At 37.3% G+C, this 21,848-nt stretch overlaps 1 protein-coding gene and 1 pseudogene across 1 annotated transcript; both read left to right on the top strand.

Annotated features, from left to right (window-relative positions):
• Window positions 1–5,179: 5,179 nt before the first annotated feature.
• Window positions 5,180–5,921, top strand: LOC109217028 (stress-induced protein KIN2-like). Its single transcript, XM_019381253.1, has 3 exons — window positions 5,180–5,304; window positions 5,404–5,472; window positions 5,608–5,921. The coding sequence occupies exons 1-3, from the start codon at window positions 5,248–5,250 to the stop codon at window positions 5,680–5,682; spliced, it is 201 nt and encodes a 66-aa protein (XP_019236798.1). The 5' UTR covers window positions 5,180–5,247; the 3' UTR covers window positions 5,683–5,921.
• Window positions 5,922–11,801: 5,880 nt separating this feature from the next.
• LOC109217026 lies at window positions 11,802–19,250 on the top strand (annotated as a pseudogene).
• The last annotated feature ends 2,598 nt before the right edge of the window (window positions 19,251–21,848 follow it).

Here is a 21,848-nt window from a genome sequence, read left to right as displayed (position 1 = left end):
GTTTGACCTTGTCGTTATATGACCCTTTTTCTTTGTTGGCAGGGAAAATGGGGAGGACGAGGGCTCCTCCACTCATATTTCGTCAACCGGCGTCCCCTTCCTCGAGAGCCAATACCCAATATGCACCTGCGGCCAGAGCTGCGTGCACGGGGGCCATTCCTCAACCCGAGACTCTGGTTCCTACCGTCCGCTCAACGGGCGAGTCTTCCCATACTAGTAGTGGAGAGGCCCTATCGAAGAGACGAAGGGTGTCCCTGGAAGTGGCACCTCAAACCGAAACATCGTTGGAGGGCGGCCTTTCCTTGATGACGCCCGAAGTTGGCGGTGATATCTACCCGATCGAAGAGACTACGCCAGTAATGAGAGATCAACAGGCCGATGTGGTAGAGAGACTGGGTCCCGAGGCTGCCATTACTGTCTCGGGCGACCCTTCGACATCCCGGTCAAACCGTACTTCTTCATCGATCGAAGAGAGGGGAAAAGGCGTCATGGTCGATGATTACGAGTCTGAATCCGACCTCGATCCTGATGATGTTAGAATGTTCAAGGAGGGCTTTACCCGAACTGTGGTAAGAGCAGGAGGTCCTTCTCGGATACTCGAGATTCCGTCGGGCCTCAACCTTTTGCAAGACATGGTGGATTTTGTGCCGCAGTTTAATCTTCTATGCTCGGCCGCAGAAAGCGGGGCTCTTCAGGACGTCAGCAATGCCGAACTGTTACGTGGAGTGGCCGCGATGGGCCTAAGGGTAAGTTCCTCTTTGTATGTTTCTCTTTGTTTGTTTTTTTTATCTTGGCCCTTATCGACAATTTTCTTTTCTTTGTTTTCAGTCTTACATGCTGGAGATCGAGAGTGCTCGAAGGGCCGAGACTCAGTCTAAGATTTTTATGACGATGCTTGAAAAGTATCTGCGGTATCACAATAGATGCCGCGAGATGCATGAGCGGCTCAGGGCGGGTACTGGCACCCAATCCCTCGGAGAGAAGTTGGAGAAAAGGGATCAGGAGCTGATGTAGTCCATTCGCAGGTGTAGTGAGCTCGAGGAGCTGCTTCGTGCCAAGGACGAAGAACTTGAGTTGGGAAAAGGGGTCGCTGCAGAGTGTGAGCATCTTCAGGCGAAGGTGCTGTCATTGCAAGTCAAACTTGATCAGAATGCTGCCAGAGTCGAAGCTTTCAGTGCAGAGTGGACGGGGAAGTTAGCCGAGCTGGAGAGAAAAATGGCTGAGTTAGAGAATATCGAGAACGCTCAGGCGTCGGCTTTTGCAAGAGCGGCGGCGTTAGAGGACACTATCCGCGTCCTCCAATCTAAGCAGGAATCCGAGAGGGCAACGGCCACGCTGAGGAAGGCGCGGCTCGAGGAGCGCATTGGCGAGATCGATCAGGAGGCTTCGAGCCTAGGGGACCGGGTCGTGGAGCTCGAGGCTGAGAGGGCGTAGTTGTTGGCTCAAGTTGAATCCGCCTCTGCCACCGTTCCTCGTCACTTGCATGAGCTTTGGGTCCATGTCGAGGCCTAACGAGACATACACAAGGGTTTGTGGGAGGCGGGAAATGTTTTTGAGGCCGCCTTTGAAGAAGCTCGGGCTAAGGCGCACGAGGCTCGTGTCAATTGCGGCTATGACCCTGCGACACCGGAGGCTGGCGAACATGCTGATGCTGAGCACGGGTTTCCTGAAGACGACGATGAGGAGGAAGGCGGTGATGACGCCGAGTGAAAAGTTGCTGCGGCTTTTATAATAAATTTTTTTTGTTCATTTTTCGTCCTCTTTTTTTTAGGGCCTGTTTCGGCCTTTTGTAAGGTGCGGCTGTTGCGCGTATATGTAAATAAAATAGTTGCTTCGCCTTTGTATATCTTTTTGTTTTGGCATAGACCTTCGGATTTTGTTTTATGAGTCCTTGATTTTTTTATCTGGGAGTTCGACCTTGACCGGATCGAGTAGGGTCTCATCGCGTGAGTCCGAATGAAGTCGCTTCGGATCTGCATATTGGGGCGAGGTTGGCTTTCGATTTGTCGCTTTTAGCAGTATCATCCTTGATTCAAACGAGGTTGAATTCGAGTCCGCCTTTTTGGACGAAGTCAGTTTCGACTTGAACATTCGAGTGGGATTAAGTTCAGACTTGTCGACTTAGGCGAAGTCAACTTTTTCATGTGTACTCGAGCGTGGTCGAACTTGGAATCGTCGTCTGAAGTGTGGTCCATTTCTGACTTTATTTGAACAGGTTCGAATTTGGAGTCTCCGTTTTGGGCGAAGTCGACCTCTGGCTTATATTTGAAGGATTTCAAACTTTTCCTTTTATTTGACTGTGGCCGGCAACCGTGAATGGGTTGTTTCGAGCGAGGTCGAATTGTAACCTACTTGTTTTGACGATGGCCAATGGCTGTAAAGGTGTTGATTCGAGCAAGATCGAATTGTAAACTATTTGATTCGGCGACGGCCAGTGGCCGTAAGGGTGTTATTCCGAGCAAGACCGAAATAGTAACCCGCTGCAATTCGAGTGAGGTTGAATTTTTCTTTTGGTGTTGGCCGTTGGCCGTAGGGGTGTTATTGAGCAAATGTCGAAATGTTAAACCGTTATAGTTCGAGCGAAGTTGAATTCTTCTTTTGGCGATGGCCATTGGCCGTAGGGGTGTTATTTCTGGCAAATGTCAAAATGTTAACCCGTTATAATTCGAGCGAAGTCGAATTCTTCTTTTGGCAATGGCCGTTGTCCGTAGGGGTGTTATTTCGAGCAAATGTCGAAACGTTAACCCGTTATAATTCGAGCGAAGTAGAATTCTTCTTTTGGCGATGACTGTTGGCCGTAGGGGTGTTATTTCGAGCAAATGTCGAAATGTTAACCCGTTATAATTCGAGCAAAGTTGAATTCTTCTTTTGGCAATGGTCGTTGGCCATAGGTGTGTTATTTCGATCAAATGTCAAAATGTTAACCCGTTATAATTCGAGCGAAGTCGAATTCTTCCTTTGGCGATGGCCATTGGCCGTAGGGTGTTATTTCGAGCAAATGTCAAAATGTTAACCCGTTGTGTCATTGTTATGTATATTTTTTTGAACTTTACGCGTCGTCGTACTATTTGTGCGTGCGGCGGGGTAAGCCCCTGTGTGCTCGGCTTTGTTTTTACTGGAGAATACCGGGCGTTCCCTGGGTGAGTCCCGATTTGCTTAATTTTGCTTTCATTGGAGGATACTGTGTGCTTTCTAAGTGAGTCCTAGTTTGCTTGACTTCGCTTCCATTGGAGAGTTATTGTGCACTTTCTGGGTGAGTCCCGGTTTGCTTAACTTCGCTTCCATCGGAGAGTTATTGTGCACTCTCTGGGTGAGTCCCAGTTTGCTTAACTTCACTTCCATTGGAGAGTTATTTGTGTTTTTTTAGTTGTTCTGTACCGAGCCATTTCTATTATTCGTGATATGCTGCGGTTTGGGGGGTTTTGCTCGGTCGTTACTTGCGGGGCGGTATGCTACGGAACCATCTCGGGGGTGTTTTGGAGGCGGTGGTCCCTTGCTCGCTTACCCGTGTGAGTGCTCCCATTCCTGTTTGAACCAAGAAAAGAGTGAAGATAAACCAAAATGAAATTTTCTGTTACCTCGACCCAACAAGCCAGTGAAAGAAGGAGTGACGTTGTAGGGTTACTCACTCCGCCTGGTGCTCGAATGGTGGTTTCAGATTTGGGGGCCGTGTTTGGCTTCGCGTTAACAACGCCTAGGCTTCTCACGGTTTGGGCCCACCTCACTCGCTGAAGTGCTGAAATCGAGTCCCGGTCCGATCTCGTCCGATTTGCACAAACAACAAGGGAAACATGTCACACTTCGTTCGTAAACCCTACAGTGTGTGGGGGAATGTGAAAATAGGGTAGGATGTGACCGCTCTTCCAAAAGACCACACAGCAGGCTGTCGTCCCTTCCCAAGGGGTGGAAATGCTGGTCGATATATAAGGTAGATACGTCAAATGGGGCTGTTGTCAAGCCATGCAACCGTGATCCTATTTTAGACGTGCATATGTCGTGCCAAACCCATCGTTACATGTGAGACGTGGGTTTTGCATAGACATTGGCTATAACTTCTATTTTATGTACCAACCTGACCTGGATTGGTGCGGTCGTCTCAAAGGCTTACCTACCGCTCTTTCGAGTTGGTGGTAGTGCCGAGAAGGTGAGGCCACGGCAGCCTGGTAGTGATATTTCGTTGGTTCTAGATCTGGAGGAAACTAAAAAATTTGGCTAAGAAATCCGCACAGAGGGCGCCAAATTGTTTGAGCAAAAAAAGTGCTAAACCCTTTTTGTTAAACTAATTAACAGAGATATAGAAAGTAAATCTTAGCCAAACATAATTAACTCTAGATCTGAACATATTGAGTACAAAAATTGGAGAAAGAACAAACTGATTTAATATTTCTTAAGTTGATTATCATATATCATGTAAAAATGACAAGCTTACATCTATGGCGGGTTTACGCCTTAATCGAAAAAGCATAGAAGGAGAATAGAGAAAACTGTTAATCGCTAAGAGATCTCCCCTTTGTTGGTTCCGTAATCTTGCCCCTCCATGTAATAGCCAGATCTTGTCCCCTTATAATGGTCTCCTGCCTCCCTATATATACTAACAATTTTTTCTTTTATCCAACGGTCTTTGATCGGCGTACTTTCTCATAACTGAGTCCTTCATTACTTGCCCAAGACATTACACTTGTTCTGCGATATAAGCTTTCTAACGGCTTGACCCCGGCAGGACCGTGGTACCCGTCGCCATTTTTCCTTGTGGGCGCGACCATGGCGGGGTCGACCTCTTACCGTCTCCTTTAATGATAACCATCTGGTGGTCAGATTTCGACCCATCCAATTGCTCCGATACACAACCAAACGACCCCAAATGATAAGTTGATCAGTTGATCCTAACCAACCTTGACCCTAATCTTAGGATTGCTAAAAATGATAAGTTACAAAACAAGTCAAAAATTCAAGCCGAATCTGAAGGAATAACTACTCCGGTCTCTCACTCTCTCACATAGACAAAGAAACAACCAATGTTTTCCAACTTCCTCCTAGTCTTGAGGGCCGCTGCATCAGAATCAAATTTGGCCCAGCTTAATTTCAACCTATAATACAGATTTACAGGTGTCAAGCACCTGATGGGTTTCGCGAGCTATAAATACATACAATGTCTAAAGCAACAAAATATCCACTCAGCTCCAATAAATTACAAACTACTTAAAAGTTTCCGTTTAATTTGTTCTCTATTTCAAAAGCAAATCATAGATGGATAATTCTCAGAGCATGGGTTACCAAGCTGGCCAGGCTAAGGGCCAAGCTCAGGTCAGAATTTAACACTGTTGGTATATATAAATTTCACTCTTTGCTTTTCCGTTGCAACTTCTAATGTAGGTGTAAAATTGTTACATATGCATGTATCAGGAAAAGGGTAATCAGATGATGGAAAAAGCTGGCAACGCTGCACAGTCTGCCAAGGAAACAATGCAAGAGGTTAATTAATCTGTTGTTTTACACATTAAATCAAGTTGAACTCTCACGTCTCTCTAATGTGGTGATTGACTCATTCAGAGTTTAACTTATATACATAGACATCGTGTAATCTGTGTGCTTTGATGTTACTTATAGGCGGGACAACAAATGAAGGCCACAGCACAAGGGGCAGCAGATGCAGTTAAAAATGCTACTGGCATGAACAATTAAAACCACGCATCTCACATCGCGGACATCTTTGTTTAACCTATAGGCTGCCAGCTACCTTTTTTTTTGAATTTTTTTTTTAATTCAGAAACGGGGGAAGAATCAGTTACTTAGCTTTGAGTATTATTAAGGTGTTTTATGTTTCCGATTTGAAGAAGAGGGGGAAGCTGTGTCAGTGCGATAATGTCATGACTTGCTACCTTCTTTGGTTTTATCTAATAATAATGTTTGATTCTCCTTAATTTCCCAGCTTGATTTACCGCAGTTACAGTATGATCTGTACCCATGGGACTTCTTATAAAGAGAACAAAACGAATAATAATAGGAAATTTAACATGGCTTTGAAGTTATTTGAGGTCTTCAAAATAAGAACAAATACACATGTTCGATAAGTGTCTGGATAATGTACTTCAAATATATATTTTTTAGGACCAGGAGAAATGTTGTTTTTTCTTTTTAATCGTCAATCATGAGCACAAAAGAATCAGGCTATTATTATAAATAAAGAATTGAAGCAGAATGCAGGTTCTTCCAAGTTCTCCTCAAGAAAGAGATTGATTTCCAGAAGCAGAGGCCTATTGCTAGCTTCTTAATTACCAGCAAAGTCTCTGCAGTATGATCTTCATTATAATGTCTGGTTCTTGTTTAATAGCTGCTACTTATCATTGTCATGTTTAAATTAACGATAGAAGCGAGGCACATTTAATAGAAACCAAATGATGATTGTTATTGAAACACAACTCAGTGCTTGGGTTCTGGAAAATTAGATAATACTCCTATGCAATAAATTATACATTAAGAAACGGAAACTCAGAACATGACTAAGCACAGATGGTATAGATAAGTTTAGGATGTATATATATGGAGAAGTATGGGAACTAATCTACACTTCTTTGATAGTCTATTAAATGACAAAACCAAAGAAATGTATGTATAATAAACAAGCAATAATCACACTTATTAATTGGAAAATAACTTCATGAGTCCCAATGGACGGAAATTCATAGCCCTGACCCCCTATAGCAAGTCCTTTTGGAGTGTGAACTCCATCTTTGAGCAAAAACTTGTTCGTTCTACTACCATCTATCTTGAGATATTGTCCATGGTACTCCTTGTACTTGCGTTTGCTATCCATAAAGTGACGATGAAATTTCATATTGAAGAATTTTTCCAGATTTAGGGAAAAGATTTACAAAAGTGAAGAGTATAAATAAGCAAATGAGGAATTAAGATGTTGCTCCAAAATGCACACGCAAGTATGCGTGGTCGACAAGTAATAACAAGTGAGTAGAGTATCGTTTCCACGAGGACTTGTGATTAACTATCAACTAAATTAAGCAAAATAATTAATCTATTCAAGTGATTTTCAAAGTGCTATTGTTTAATTAAAACTAATCTAGAGTAGTAAACTAAGACATTGAAAGAAAACAACTCGGCAAACTTAGATAAGAATTCAATGAGAGAAAATATTCTAGAGCTATGAGTCAGCTAACAATCCTGTTGGGTCTTCCACTTAAATTATCTAATTAATTTAACCGGTTTATTGATTCACAGGGATAATATTACTCGTAGCATTCGACCGAAGTACTACTCGCCTATTCAAGCTAACCTAACGCCTATATTTCTATGAAATTAGAATTAACAAGAACACATTAATAATTCCTGTATGGTAACCAAACAAGGCGATTGGGTATAAGTCTATCATAACCGCGGATCCGCTCCCAATACTTAGGTTCAAGATCTTACTCTACTCAACCCGATATGCAATCTAGCATTCTCACCTTCGAGTTCAATCCTAGATTCTAAGAACGTTGCTGCCTAATTTTTACATTCATCTCATTTCCATTTGCTGCTTTGTTTCATAATTAGAGTATCTGAATTGTAAAGCTAGCCACAAAGTACTTTGTTTTCGGGAAATCTTGTTTATTCGCATGCTAAATCAGTTGCTTGTTTTTGTAAAAGTTGCATAGGGCGCCCTATTTGGTCGCCCCCATTTAACCTATACCCATTTTTTTTTAAAGTTTTAACTTGTACCCACTTTTTAAACAATTTCAGCCCCCTTTCTCCTCCTCCTTCTCCTCCTTCGTTTTCTTAATATATTTTCTGTACCATAACACAGATTAGCATCTTGTCTTCATTGGGAGTTGGGACAACTAAATTTAAGTCCCAATAAATTGATTACGACTTATCAATAACAATGAATCAACTAACATAAGCTGCACGATTTCTACTTTTTTTTTTTTTTTTTTTTTTTTTTTGCATTTTTGATGTAATCTTTTTTTCTTTGAATCAAATGAATTGATCTGTGTTAAAGTAATAGTTTCACTTTATATCACTTAAGCTTTATGATTATTTGATTTATTTCCATTGAAGGCACCTTTTTCTAATGTAATTACTGATCTGCTCCATAAAAACATTCAGAAAGAAGAAAAAAACAAAGATCCAATATAGTGATTGTATGGGTCAAAAAACTATATAAGCTTTTTAAAAAACTTTAGCTTATATATTGCTGAAGTTTTTACAAATGAACTAAATAACTTCAGCATCTTCTGGTGAAGTTTTTGAAAAAGCTTATCCAGGACAAAAAAAACTTCAGCTTAATTAGTGCTGAAGTTTTTACAAATGAACTAAATAACTTCAGCATCTTCTGCTGAAGTTTTTGAAAAAGCTTATCCAGGACAAAAAAACTTCAGCGTGTTTAGTGCTGAAGTTTTTACAAATGAACTAAATAATTTCAGCATCTCTGCTGAAGTTTTTGAAAAAGGCTTATCCAGGAAAAAAAACTTCAGCGTATTTAGTGCTGAAGTTTTTAAACAAATGAACTAAATAACTTCAGTATCACAAAACTCAGCTACTAGAATGCTTAAGTTCAACAATTACAAATAAAACTTCAGCACTAGAATGCTTAAGTTCAGCATTACAAACAAAAAACTTCAACACTTGGATCAGTAATTTTGCTACTTCAGGCATGTCTACTAGAATGCTGAAGTTTTGCGTGATTGCCTTTGCTATTTCAGCCTTGTATGCTGAAGTTCACCGAAAAATGGGTAGCTTGCATTTTTTTTTGCAAAGCGGGCACAGGTTGAAACGTGACCCAAAAACGGGTATAGATGCAACTCCCCCCCCCCCCCCCTTGTTTTTCCCAATGCTGGCTCAAGGGTAAGGCATCCAAGCAATTGTTTTAGGCCCCCAAAGTTTAGGGAGCCCTACTTTTTACAACTAGTAATTTTAAGAATTAATATTTTTTTTAAAAATTGAATATTTTAAAGTAAAGAATTATAATTTTTTTAATAGAAAAAGAAAGAAAACTTTGATTTGTCACTGATGTCGACCATACATATTTGAATAATCTAAAGCGTGAAAAGTATGTATAATTTTATTTAGTGGGAAATTTTGAGATCGCTAGGTGATAAGAATCTGAGAAAAGTTACTTTGATGGATAGTTTAGACTTATTTTTCAAATTAAAAGCATTAAAGGAAATACTATAAGTAACAATAATGCCCTAATCGATATACTCAATCAACTAAGAAGACTTGAAAAGGTAAGACTTGATTCTTTTTCAAACACCTATATTCCTTACCGAATAATGTTCCTTTAACAGTTGCATTTGCGGGAAGAAGTTTATTAAATTTTAATGTAATACAACCTTACCTAGGATCAATAATATCTAAGAGACATTAAAATGGATTAGCTATATTATTAAGCGAAAAAGAATTATTAGAATAACTTGATTCAAAAAAAAAATACTAGTAATAACTTTGTGTCTCAAAAAGTAAGAAAAATAGACTTAAATTAAACATATATGGCACCAACAATGTTGAGCCGCCCCCAGAGGCGGATGCAGTGTATTAACTACGGGTTCAACTGAACTTATAACTTTCGACGCGGAGTAAAAATTCATTAAAATTGCAAAAATAATAAATATGAACCCATAACTTTAAAAATATAATGGGTTCAATGTTAAAAAATCTCACTTTATACCCATTAATTCAAAACTATTTACCCTTTAACGCCCAGGTCCAAACTATTTACTACTCCTACCATGGGGCCCAAACTATTTACCCGGTTATTTTCACTGTAACTGTTTTGTGTATGTCTCCACCGATGGCCTTGAACCTGGTGTTGTGGCCAAATCCGTATTATTCCTTTTCCATTCCTCCTCTTTCACTGCACCTCTATCTTTTCCCTTCTTCACAACTTTTTCCTTTTCCTCTTCCTCCCCAGATTCTTCCTCTTCCTCTTGTTTGTCTACTTCCATTTCCCCACCCTCTCTGTCTTCTCCTATTTCATCCTTATCATCATCAGTTTTTATTTCTTCACTTTTCTGTTTAACCTTTTCTTCTTGCTCGTTTGTTTCTTTTTCTTGTTTCTTCTTTTCTAGGGTTTCTTTCTCGGAAGCCATGGTAGTGATTTGTAGATTTTGTCTGTATGTTGAAGAGAAAAAAATCTTTTGAAGGAAAACTGTTGCAAATGAGTGAATTAGACCATATTTGTCAGATCCGAAATTGAATACTAGTAAAGATCGCGGGAATTTTCTTTTGGAAAGGCCGGGTATATTTGGTTAACTACATATTAACTACTGAATTTCTCGTCAAGAAAGGGTATAAATCCAGTAGCTTCCTATAGTGAAAGAGGAACCCTACTAACATGGAAAACTATGTAATCATCCAACATTTGTTCCCATTGACGTTGCCTATGTCCAACAATTTAACTGCTTATGTCAAAATTATCTTTCCTTGTATGTTGAAATCTTCTACAAGTACAGCAGAGGCAAACACAACCTCCAGACAACCTCTTCTCCTCAATGACCTACATGTCTGCTAATGCAAAATCAGTTTAATTTAAAAAAAAAATCTTATACTAAATGGAAGGAGAACATGTATTGAGATTTGTTTTGAAGCTCTTGAATTTAAAATTTTTATTTTGAAGATTCTTGTTTGATTCAAAGTGGGTGCTGTTAAATATTGCTTATAATACCTTCTGGAAGTTCATACTGAAATTTGATAGCATTTGGAGTTGATTTGAGGTGATTGAGATCGAAATTTTCAGCTGAAAATCGAAGAAGAACACAATTACCCAATAGTATACTGTTACGGTATACAATATGCTGTAGGAGTATATAACTATACTGCAACAGTATGCTGTTATAGTTTACAATATACTGCAACGGTATATTGTAATAATCGAAGAAGAACACAGTTACCTAACAGTATACCGCTATAGTATACAATATACTATAGGAGTATATAGTTATACTGCAACAGTATACTATTATAGTATACAATATATTGTTATAGTATACTGTAATAATATGCAGTATACCATAACAGTATGCTGTAATAGTATACAATATACCATAATAGTATACTTATTACCCGTAAATTCACTTGCCTTTTCCCTTTTAATTTGCTTTAAGCTTTTACCCAGCGTGCGAGGCAAAGTGAAAATTCAAAACTTTTTTTCGCTTTGATTTATTCTATGACTTGAATTCCAAGACTTCTGACTTCTGCAAAATATTAATATACCATTGGAGGACCTTGAAGCTTTGAAACTCATAAATTGGGTTTGTTGAGTTTGTGGTTATTTTGAAACTCAAAACAAGAATTTTTTTTAACTCTTTGTGTACAATTGTATACCCTGTTGGAATAGCTATATATTATACTGGTATCATATGTTAGTTAATATTTTTTTGGTTGTATTAGCTACATTTAATTGACACACAATTTGATTTTTCTTTAGTAATAGTATAAAAAAATTAATAAAAATAGTGAAAACAGTAAATGAAATTAGACTATAAAGAGAAAAAGAATAAAAAAAAAAGTTAAATAAAATTAGAAAAGGAAAAAAGAAAATATAAGAAGAAACGGAGAAAAAAAAGGAGAAAAGAAAAAAAAAGAAAAAAAGAAAAGAAAAGAAGCATAGAAATAAAAAAGAATTGGAGAATAAAGAAAAAATTCCCCACAAAAACTACTATGGGTAGGAAATGTAATTAGTTTATGGGTAGAAAAATAAATGGGTAGACAAAGATAAATAATTTTATTTTTGTGGGCAGCTGTGTCAAAACCCCAACATTAAAATTGAACCCGATTTAAATCATGGATCCCCTCTGGCCGCCCCTAGTTTTTCCACTTGGAAATATATGTCTTCAGATTGTCCGCAATTGTAGATCTGTCGTTTTTTTATCTTGTTCTGGACTTTTCTTGTGACTAGTCTTAATTTTTTTCCCTATGGATTAAACAGGTAGGATTGAATGGTCTAATGGAGCCTAAGGGTGGGAAGAAGAAGTCTAGCAGTAGTAAATCCCTATTCTATGAAGCTCCACTTGGTTACACTATTGAGGACGTTCAACCACATGGTGGAATCAAGAAATTCAGATCTGCTGCTTACTCCAACGTGAGTTTACCTCTTACTTTTCGCATTCCAAAGTTGTTTGTGAATCCCCTGCAGCCAATTTATGCTAACTGTTTGTTCTGTTCCATTTTTCTCACATGCAGCGCGTGCGCGAGCCATCCTGAGATTTCTCGTGCAGTACTGTTACTGTACTTCTAGTTTAGATTTTTAGTCATCTCAGCTTTTTCTTGATCCACATCCTAAGCACTTGTTCTACCAAGGCAAGATGACCTTGCCAGTCTCTGCTATTGGATTTGAAGGTTATGAAAAGCGACATGAGATTTCCTTCTTTGAGTTAGGAATCTTTGATGGATGAAATTCTAACACCAGCTGAATGCTCCATTATGTCATCTTTGGCAAATGATGTAGTGGATTCTTATGTCGTTTCAGAGTCTAGCCTCTTTGTGTACCCTTACAAGATGTGAAGAATAAGTAGTTATAGTTACAAAAGTTAAGCTTAGTGGTTAACATAGTTAAGCTAGTCTTAGTTAGTTAAAGTAGTTAGTGGTGGGTCCCAGCCGACCATGGTTAGGTTGTTAGAACTATAGTTAAGTTAGAGTATATATTTGTAATTACATTGAGTGGAAATACAGATTTTCATTTTACCTATCACTGCATTTGTCTTCTTCTCTCAATCTCAGTCACAGTAGAGCTTCAATTGATAATGCATAGATGAATCTGAGAGATAAACTCAGATTCATCAAGCCCACATGGTATCGGAGTAGGACTCATCCCGATTTTTCGATGTTGGGCCCCCATAATTGTCCACGTTCCAGATGTCCAGTTCTGGGCGTGAGAGGGAGCGTTAAGTCCCACATCGACAATTAAGGGGATGGGTGGTCCCCTTATATGGACTTGGGCAATCCTCATCTCTTGAGCTAGCTTTTGGGGTTGAGTTAGGCCTAAGGTCCATTTAACAGTCCCGCAAATTTTCGTTCAATTTAACAGTAGTTACATCATTGTCTTCCTCGCGAAGCTCCGACTGACGATCGTCAATGGCGGCCGATAAAATCGATCACACGCATCCTCTGATCGTTCATTCTTCAGATACTCCTGGTTCAATTTTAATTCCTGTAAAGCTCACAGGATCAGAAAATTATGGATTATGGGGTCGATCAATGTGAATTGCACTGCAAGCTAAGAGGAAGCTAGGGTTTGTGCTTGGGACATGCAAAAAAGACTCATTCAAGTCTGAATTACATGAAGACTGGAAAACATGCAATGCAATTGTGCTATCCTGGATCATGAACATAGTCTCTCCAGATTTGCTTAGTGGCATTGTGTATGCATCTAACGCGCATTTGGTTTCAGAGGATCTGAGAGAAAGGTTTGACAAGGTGAATCGTGTGAGAATTTTTCAATTGCACAGAGAGATAGCCGCCATCTCACAGAGAACGAACTCTGTATCTGCATATTTCACCAAGCTCAAAGAGCTATGGGCTAAATATGATGCAATGGTGCCCATTCCTAACTCGAAGAAATATGTTGAGCACATTCAACAACAAAGGTTAATGCAATTTCTAAGTGGACTCAATGAGACATATGACCAAGCAAGACGACAAATCATGATGAAAACTACAGAGCCAACACTGAATCAAGCTTATGCTCTAATAATTGAAGATGAAAGTCAGAATTCCAATTCCACTGTAGGAAATAGAGGAGATCCTATTGCTATGCAAGCAGGTAGAGGACAAGCAGGAATACAAACAAACAGAGGACGATAATACAAAGGGAAGAAGCCATTTGTGAAGTGTGAATACTGTAACAAGCCTGGCCATTCTAAGGAAAACTGTTACAAACTTGTTGGTTACCCAAATAATTTCAAAAATAAGAGATCATATGCAACTAACATAGTGATTGGAGGTTCTGAAAATGATAAACCAACACAGGAAAATGAAGGGAAAAGCAGCAGTGATGGACTGAAATCAGGGCCATACTTCACTGAAGATCAGTATAGGCAGATCTTAAGCATGTTGAACAAAGAAACTCCTGGATGTCAAGCCAACATGGCAGGTATTGCTACCTCTTTAATGACAAACTTTTCTTGTATAGAATGGATAATTGACTCTGGAGATACACATCATATTGCTGGTGATTTAGATGCATTAGAAGTCAAAGGCAATGTAAATGCATATAGCAATGAACAGGTTCACTTACCCACAAGGGAAAAGGCTAATGTTTCACATATTGGAAAAGCAGTCACTCTTGATAAAGTGAAATTAGATGATGTGTTGTTTGTACCTGAGTTCAAATTCAATCTTTTGTCAGTTTCTAAGCTAACTAGACAACTGTCCTGCTCAGTGAATTTCTTTTCCGACTTTTGCTTGTTCCAAGACCTTTACAATGGCAAGGTGAGGGGGTTGGTAGAGAGAAAGGTGGTTTGTACATATTGATGAAATGATTCAAGGGAGATTTGGACAAGTTCATCAAAGGAATAAAACAATTTGCATCCACAACCACAAAGAATAATAAGGAAGATGGAGCACTTTGGCACAGAAGATTAGGCCATGCTTCAGTTAGTACTATGAAGGATATAGATTTCTTTCATAATAAAGTTGTAAATATAGCAATAAACAATGACTGCCCTGTATGCCCTCTTGCTAAGCAAAGTAGATTAGTGTTTCCCAGGAGTTTAACTACAAGTGAGAATCCTCTTTCTCTCTTTCAATTGGATGTTCGGGGACCATACAAGTACCCAACTCATGATAGGAAACACTTCTTTTTGGCTATTGTTGATGATATACAAGATATACTTGGATACACTTGCTTCAATTGAAGAGTGATGTTGTTGTAGTACTTAAGAAGTTTCTTTCTATGTTGCAAACACAATTTTAGTCTAGAGTAAAAGTGATCAGGACAGACAATGGGATAATTTTTGTTAATAAACACACGATAGAATTGTTTGATACTTATGGGATAATTCATCAGAGCAGCTGTGTATACACTCCACAGTAAAATGGAGTAGTGAAGAGGAAATATAGCCATATCCTAAACAAAGCAAGAGAAATGAAATTTCAAATAGTGTCCCTACGAGATTCTAGGGTGAATGTGTTAAAGCAGCAGTCTATGTGATAAATAGATTGCCTACTATTCTGTTAAATGGCAGGTCTCCATATGAAACTCTATATAACAAATCACCTACCTTAGTTCATATCAAGGTGTTTGGATGTCTTTGCTATGCTACCAATGTGATCAAAGAAGATAAATTCTCACCAAGAGGAAGGGTAGCTATATTTCTGGGATATGCAGAGACACAGAAGGATATAGGCTAATGAATTTATCTACTAACTGCTTCTTTGTTTGCAGAGATGTAGTATTCAAGGAGCATATGTTTCCATTTGCCAAACCTGCTTCCCAAATTCACATTGCAGAAGAACACACAACCGCTAATGTGTTTGTAACAAAACCTCCCAACAATGCAGACTTGCAGCTAGAGAGGATTGAAAATGATAGCCCAGAGGAGTCTGCTGAGCCAAGATGTCATGATGCACATACAACGGTTGATACTGGATAAAATGAAGCAGCTGTAGAAGGAAATGCTCATATTGAGCAGAACCTATCAGCAGTTGCAGAGGATAACAATATAGAAGGAAATGCTCATGTTGAGCATGACCTATCAGCAGTTGCAGAGGACAACAATATAGACATGTCTGAAGCTGGAGTTCCTGAATCAAGTTCAGATGTTGCAGAGCTGTTAACACCTATACAACAACAATCTACACTGCCAAATGATGTCATTCTCCCAACAATTGTAAAGCTGGAAAACAATGAAGTAAGGAAGTCCAAAAGAACCTCAAAGGAGCCCTTATGGTTACAAGATTATGTGACCACCAAGAAGGGACAGGGATCCTCATATCCATTGTCCAACTACTTGTCTTATGCAAAGTTGATAGACAAAAGTTTCCTAACTAACATTTCCACATTGACCGAGCCCAAGAACTTCACCGAGGCTTCAAAGGAAAAAAGATGGATTGAAGCAATGGAAATGGAGATCAAGGCACTAGAAGACAACAAACCCTGGAGTATTGTTGACCTACCAAGTGGAAAAAAGCCATTGGGTCGAAATGGGTATACAAGATTAAGTACAAAGCCAATGGAGAAGTAGAAAGATTTAAGGCCAGATTAGTTGCCAAGGGGTATAGCCAAAGAGAAGGTTTGGATTACAATGAAACCTTCTCACCAGGTGCCAAAATGGTAACTGTGAGGTATGTTATTGCTCTTGCTGCTTCTAGAAGTTGGAATATCTCACAGATGGATGTATATAATACTTTCGTACAAGTAGATTTGTATGAGGAAGTGTATATGGAACTTCCTCAAGGTTTCAAGAAATAGGGGGAGACAAAGGTTTGCAAACTATCGAAATCATTATGTGGTCTAAAACAAGCTTCGACGCAATGGAACATTAAGCTTAGTGAGGCCCTAATAGCTGCAGGTTATGTTCAAAGTCTTCATGATTACTCCTTGCTCACTGAGAAAAAGGGAGAAGACTTTGTGGCAGTATTGATCTATGTAGATGACTTGCTGATAACTGGAAACAATACACAATTCATCAATGAGACTAAGAATGTGCTTCATCGACAGTTTAAGGTCAAAGATCTTGGTGATCTTAAATACTTCCTGGGAATTGAAGTGTTAAGGTCCAAAAGTGGAATTCTTTTGAATTAAAGAATGTACCGCCTTCAGCTGATCTATGATTTAGGCTTAGGTGGTGCCAAGCCTGTATTCGCTCCAATTGACATCAATCAAAAGTTTACTTCAGCTGAATTTGATATACACACTGGGGTTACAGGTGATGAAGTGCTGCCGGATGCAGGTGAATATCAATGACTGATTGGTAGGCTGATTTACCTTACCATTACCAGGCCAGATATAGTTTTTGCAGTGCAAACTCTTAGTCGATTCATGGAAGAGCCCAAAAAGTCTCATTGGGATGCAGCTGTGAGAGTTGTTAGATACATTAAACAAAAGCCATGGATGGGAATATTTCTAAGCAGGTCGAATGAAGATAGCTTGACTTGCTTCTGTGATGCTGATTGGGCAAGTTGTCCAGACACACGTAGATTTGTTACTGGCTATTTGATCAAATTTGGTATTCACTCATCTCTTGGAAATAAAAAAAGAAGCATACAGTGTCAAGAAGCTCTGCAGAAGCAGAGTATTGAGGTTTAATTAGCAGCAGTAACAGCAGAAATTGTATGGTTGTTGGGACTATTTGCTGAGCTTGGTGTGACTATCTAGAAACCTGTGATTTTCTAATGTGATAGCAAGGCTACCTTGCAAATAGAAGCCAATCCTATCTTTCACGAACATACTAAAAACATAGAGATTGATTGTCATTTTGTGCGTGACAACATTAAACAAGGTGTGCTCATGCCTATCCTTGTGGGAACTAAGGATCAACAGGCTGCTTTGTTAACCAAAGGGCTTGGCCATTCGCAGCATACATTTCTTTTAGGCAAGCTTGGAGTGCTCAATATCTTGCACCCTCCTGCTTGAGGGGGAGTGTGAAGAATAAGTAGTTATAGTTACAACAGTTAAGCTAGGTTGTTAACATAGTTAAGCTAGTCTTTCTTAGTTAAAGTAGTTAGTGGTGGGTCCCAACTGACCATGGTTAGGTTGTTAGAACTATAGTTAAGTTAGAGTATATATTTGTAATTATATTGAGTGGAAATACAGATTTTCATTTTCCCTTTCACTGCATTTTTCTTCTTTTCTCAATCTCAGTCACAACAGAGCTTCAATTGATAATGCATGGATGAATCTGAGAGATAAACTCAAATTCATCAAGCTCACACAAGATCATAGTCAAAACTTATGGCACTACCAAACTGCTTTTCTCAATCCTGCCCCATCTTGAAGTTAGCTGATGCACTTAATTTGAGAGCGAAAAAAATAATGCAAACTCGTGGATGTTTTATCTTTTCCGGGGCTTAGCCATATCCACATCGCCATTTTTCCGAAGAACTAGCTGTGCTCGACAGTTATTTTGGTAAACTTGCTTCAGGTGGCAACACTTATGTGATAGGCGATCGTGATAAACAATAGAATTGCATGTGTATTCATCTTCAGCTGTCTCTGCAGCAGGGGCGAGGCAACCTTTTGCAAAGGGTGGTAAACTGACCACCCTTTGCCCAAATATTATGAAAACATACACTGTGTATATAAGTAAAATATTAATTTTAGATGTATAAAACATATATTGAACACCTTTTGTCGGAAAATTTTATTTACTTCTTTCAAGTCTGAACACCCTTGAAAATATTTCTGGCTTCGCCACTGCTCTGTAGATAATTTGAATCCAATTTATACATTGGAAATGTGCATGACTAGTTTGGATAGGAAGGAGACGTCTGCATTTTTCAAGTCTCAATATGTAATTTTTGAGAAATGAGATTGATGTCAACGAGTACTTAAAAGAATAAAGGTGGAGACTTTATTGATCTAATTGATGAATATTTAAGGGTTTGGATAATTTCTACTCTTAAACTGCTAAAAGTACACTAGTTTATAATTTCATATAGACTGGTTATAATTAGCGCGTCTCAAAACTTACATTATTTATATTCAAACTTCACATAGCACTCTGTGAACAAACTAGATGTGTCAAACAAACTAAGAATGTTCTTATTTCATAGGTTATAGTGCTTGGAATCCTAATGTCATACCTAGATTGACTTAGCGATGATTATCTTTTATAGTTTTTACTAGATTTATATGGTGTTCAGTCTACGCTCATACTTGCTACAATCAAACGCTGTTCATTTTGCAGCTATACAACTTAGTCTCCAGCTGTTACTCATTTGTCATTTTTTTACACATGACACATTTGTCAAAGATAATATTTCCAGGTTGTTAAATTTTGAAGCAACACAGTTACTGTTAAAATCTCTATTGGTGGATTGGAGGAGAACTCATTGCAATCCTTTCGGGCAACAAAAATTACATTAACATCTAGCAATGTGATGGGTGAGAATTCTTTCGAAGATCCTAAGAAGGTACAGACGTGTCCCATGTCATATACTTGACCTAAACAGAGAGTATTATATTCTTTAATTTGATGATTGCTTTCCTTGAAATCTTATAATATTATTTTATGCAGGTATCGCCAGTTGAAACTCGGTCGAAAAAGTTAGCAAGAACATGGATGTTGTACTTCACCGCAATCTTTCACTTCATCTGATTTGTTAAGAAAATCCATTAGCTGTAGGATTGCAACAACTGCTTCTGACCTTGAATCTTCATTCTAAAACTATGTACCATTGAAAATGCTAGTAATATATAATATCACTTTCATCTAATTTCATAGAGGAAGATATCTTCCACTGATTTGTTTCCCAACCTCCTTCTTCTTCTTGTTCTTCTTCTCAAAAACCTGATAACGACTGATCATCAGTATTTTAAGATTACAATCAACATAAAAAAGGGGTACTAAGCACAATCGGTGAGGCCATTGCCCAAGATTGGCTATGTTTTGTCACCTAGCCTAAAGAATAAAGACTATAAGGAGATTCAAAATTCCATCATTACTGAAAATATCAGCAGGGGAGGGGTGAATTCATTGTGAATCTCCGCCCCGCACAGCAGCAAGATCTGCCTGTTGTTACCATTTCCAGCCTTAAAGAATTTGGTCAAGCTAGGGAGTTATATGACATTAATGCGTTTGTGGTTCGAGTCCCGATGTCCGTTCATGAGAATACAAGAAGCGCAATCATGAGTACAGCTAGGCTTAGCGTATAGGACTCATACAATAGTACGACAATTTGACTGAATGGTACGCATAGTGCACTTTAGCCAAGGAGTATATCTTAGTAGCTCTTCTTTTTATAATGGCTTTTCTTTTTTACTGATATCCGAGTAAGCTTGTCTAAGGCTTTTACCTTTTACTGATATGCGACTAGATTTTACTTTTACTGGAAAGAGTATAGAGGGCTTTCATTCTGATATTCGAGTAGTCTAGTGAAAGATTGTATAGGGCTTTCACTTTTTAAAACTGATATCTAGAGTAGTCTACTGAAAGATAGTTTCTTCTTGAATATGAGAAGCTCATTCTTTTCTCCATTGTAATAAATGTTTCTTAATAATAAATGTCGCTTTCTTTTCTGGAAAATTTGATGTTCTCCGGCTTTTAACTTTATTTCGTACTCCCTACATTACAATTTAGATGAGGTAGTTTGACTCGGCCATTCCATTCAATTTGAAAAGTCTAGTTTCTTATTCCATATAATGTAGAAAAGTATAATCAAAATATTGATACATTTTATACAAAATAATAAAAGAACATATATTTTGGACGAAGTAAGAAATATATATTATGTATGTTATATTGAAGGAGGTATCTATGTATTATATATATATATATATATATATATATATATATATATATATATATATATATATATATATATATATATATATTNTTTTTTTTGTTTTTTTATATTTAATTATAAGATATCTATATTTATTAATACGAATAAAGTAACCAATTAATACACACACACACATACATATACATATACATATATATATATATATACATATATATATATATATATTATATTACCTATACATAATAAAAGGAGTGGCAAAGACACCATATTAAGCCAAGTGGCAGCATAGAAAAGTCTAATTGCTCATTACATATAATGTAGAAAACAAATTCTAAAAATATTGATATATTTTATACAAATAATAAAAGAACATACATTTTAGGCGAAGTAAAAATGTTAAAATCAATACTTATATATTGAAAATAAAACAGAAGAAAAGTCTAATTGCTTATTCCATATAATGTAGAAAAATATTTCTAAAAATATTGATACATTTTATACAAAATAATAAAAGAACATATATTTTGGACGAAGTAAGAAATCTATATTATATATGTTATATTGAAGGCGGTATCTACGTATTATATATTGTAAAATCCACTTGGAAATTTTAGGATTAAAAATTGTTATTCATAAGATTAAGCCAAATGTCAAGATATTACAAAGCCACTTGATAAATTTTACAATTATTCATAAAAATATTTTATGCACCAAAAAATATAACCAAGATATAATTATAAAGTCAGTAAATAATATACAGAAGTATTATTTAATTTAGACAAATTGAAGAATGTAAATAATAGAAGGCTTCTCTCTTTAGACTTTGGAACAAAATAATAAAAGCCTTCTCTCTTTATAATTTTAATAAATTTAAATTATAATTTAATAAAAATTAAGGGTATTTAAATTTTAAGTAAAATACTAAATGATAAAACTAATCAAATATAGCAGTAGAAAAAAATAGCGAAAAGAGAAAATAAATATAATGTTAGGATATTTATAATTTGAATTAAGTGAAAAAATAATTTAAATAATACAACTCAAACAATTTATTGATAAATTTAGACAATTTCAAGATAACACCTAACACCAAAACCCATGTTTAAAAAAAAAAAAAAACGCTATTGCCCTTAACTTTGTCACGAACATCTTCTTAATTAAAAACCTATTATTCTCAAAATTTCTATTTGTATCCAACTATGCCAACAAAGTTTAGTATTCTCACAAACGGCGATAACTGTTACTAACAATATATAAATGAAATTGTGTACCATAGCAAGGTTTCTTTGTCGGCCAAAATGTTCTCCAAGGGATATATATATATATATATATATATATATATATATATATATATATATATATATCAAATTAGGCAACTTTTCAATCTATTAATTATATTATTACACATCTGTTTTCATATTATTGCACCACTATTTATCAGTTTACGGGTT

The sequence above is a fragment of the Nicotiana attenuata genome, unplaced genomic scaffold (assembly GCF_001879085.1).
Source record: "Nicotiana attenuata strain UT unplaced genomic scaffold, NIATTr2, whole genome shotgun sequence".
NCBI lineage: Eukaryota > Viridiplantae > Streptophyta > Magnoliopsida > Solanales > Solanaceae > Nicotiana > Nicotiana attenuata.
The sequence above is the reverse complement of the archived record's forward strand: the minus strand, read 5'-3'. Positions and strand labels throughout refer to the sequence as shown.

What these genes read in the sequence shown, in the direction of transcription:
- LOC109217028 (XM_019381253.1), top strand. Translation starts at nt 5,248, where the DNA reads ATGGATAATTCTCAGAGCATGGGTTACCAAGCTGGCCAGGCTAAGGGC. An exon ending in AGGCTAAGGGCCAAGCTCAG is followed by an intron (nt 5,305 to 5,403) that starts GTCAGAATTTAA and finishes TGCATGTATCAG; the next exon opens with GAAAAGGGTAATCAGATGAT. An exon ending in CCAAGGAAACAATGCAAGAG is followed by an intron (nt 5,473 to 5,607) that starts GTTAATTAATCT and finishes TGTTACTTATAG; the next exon opens with GCGGGACAACAAATGAAGGC.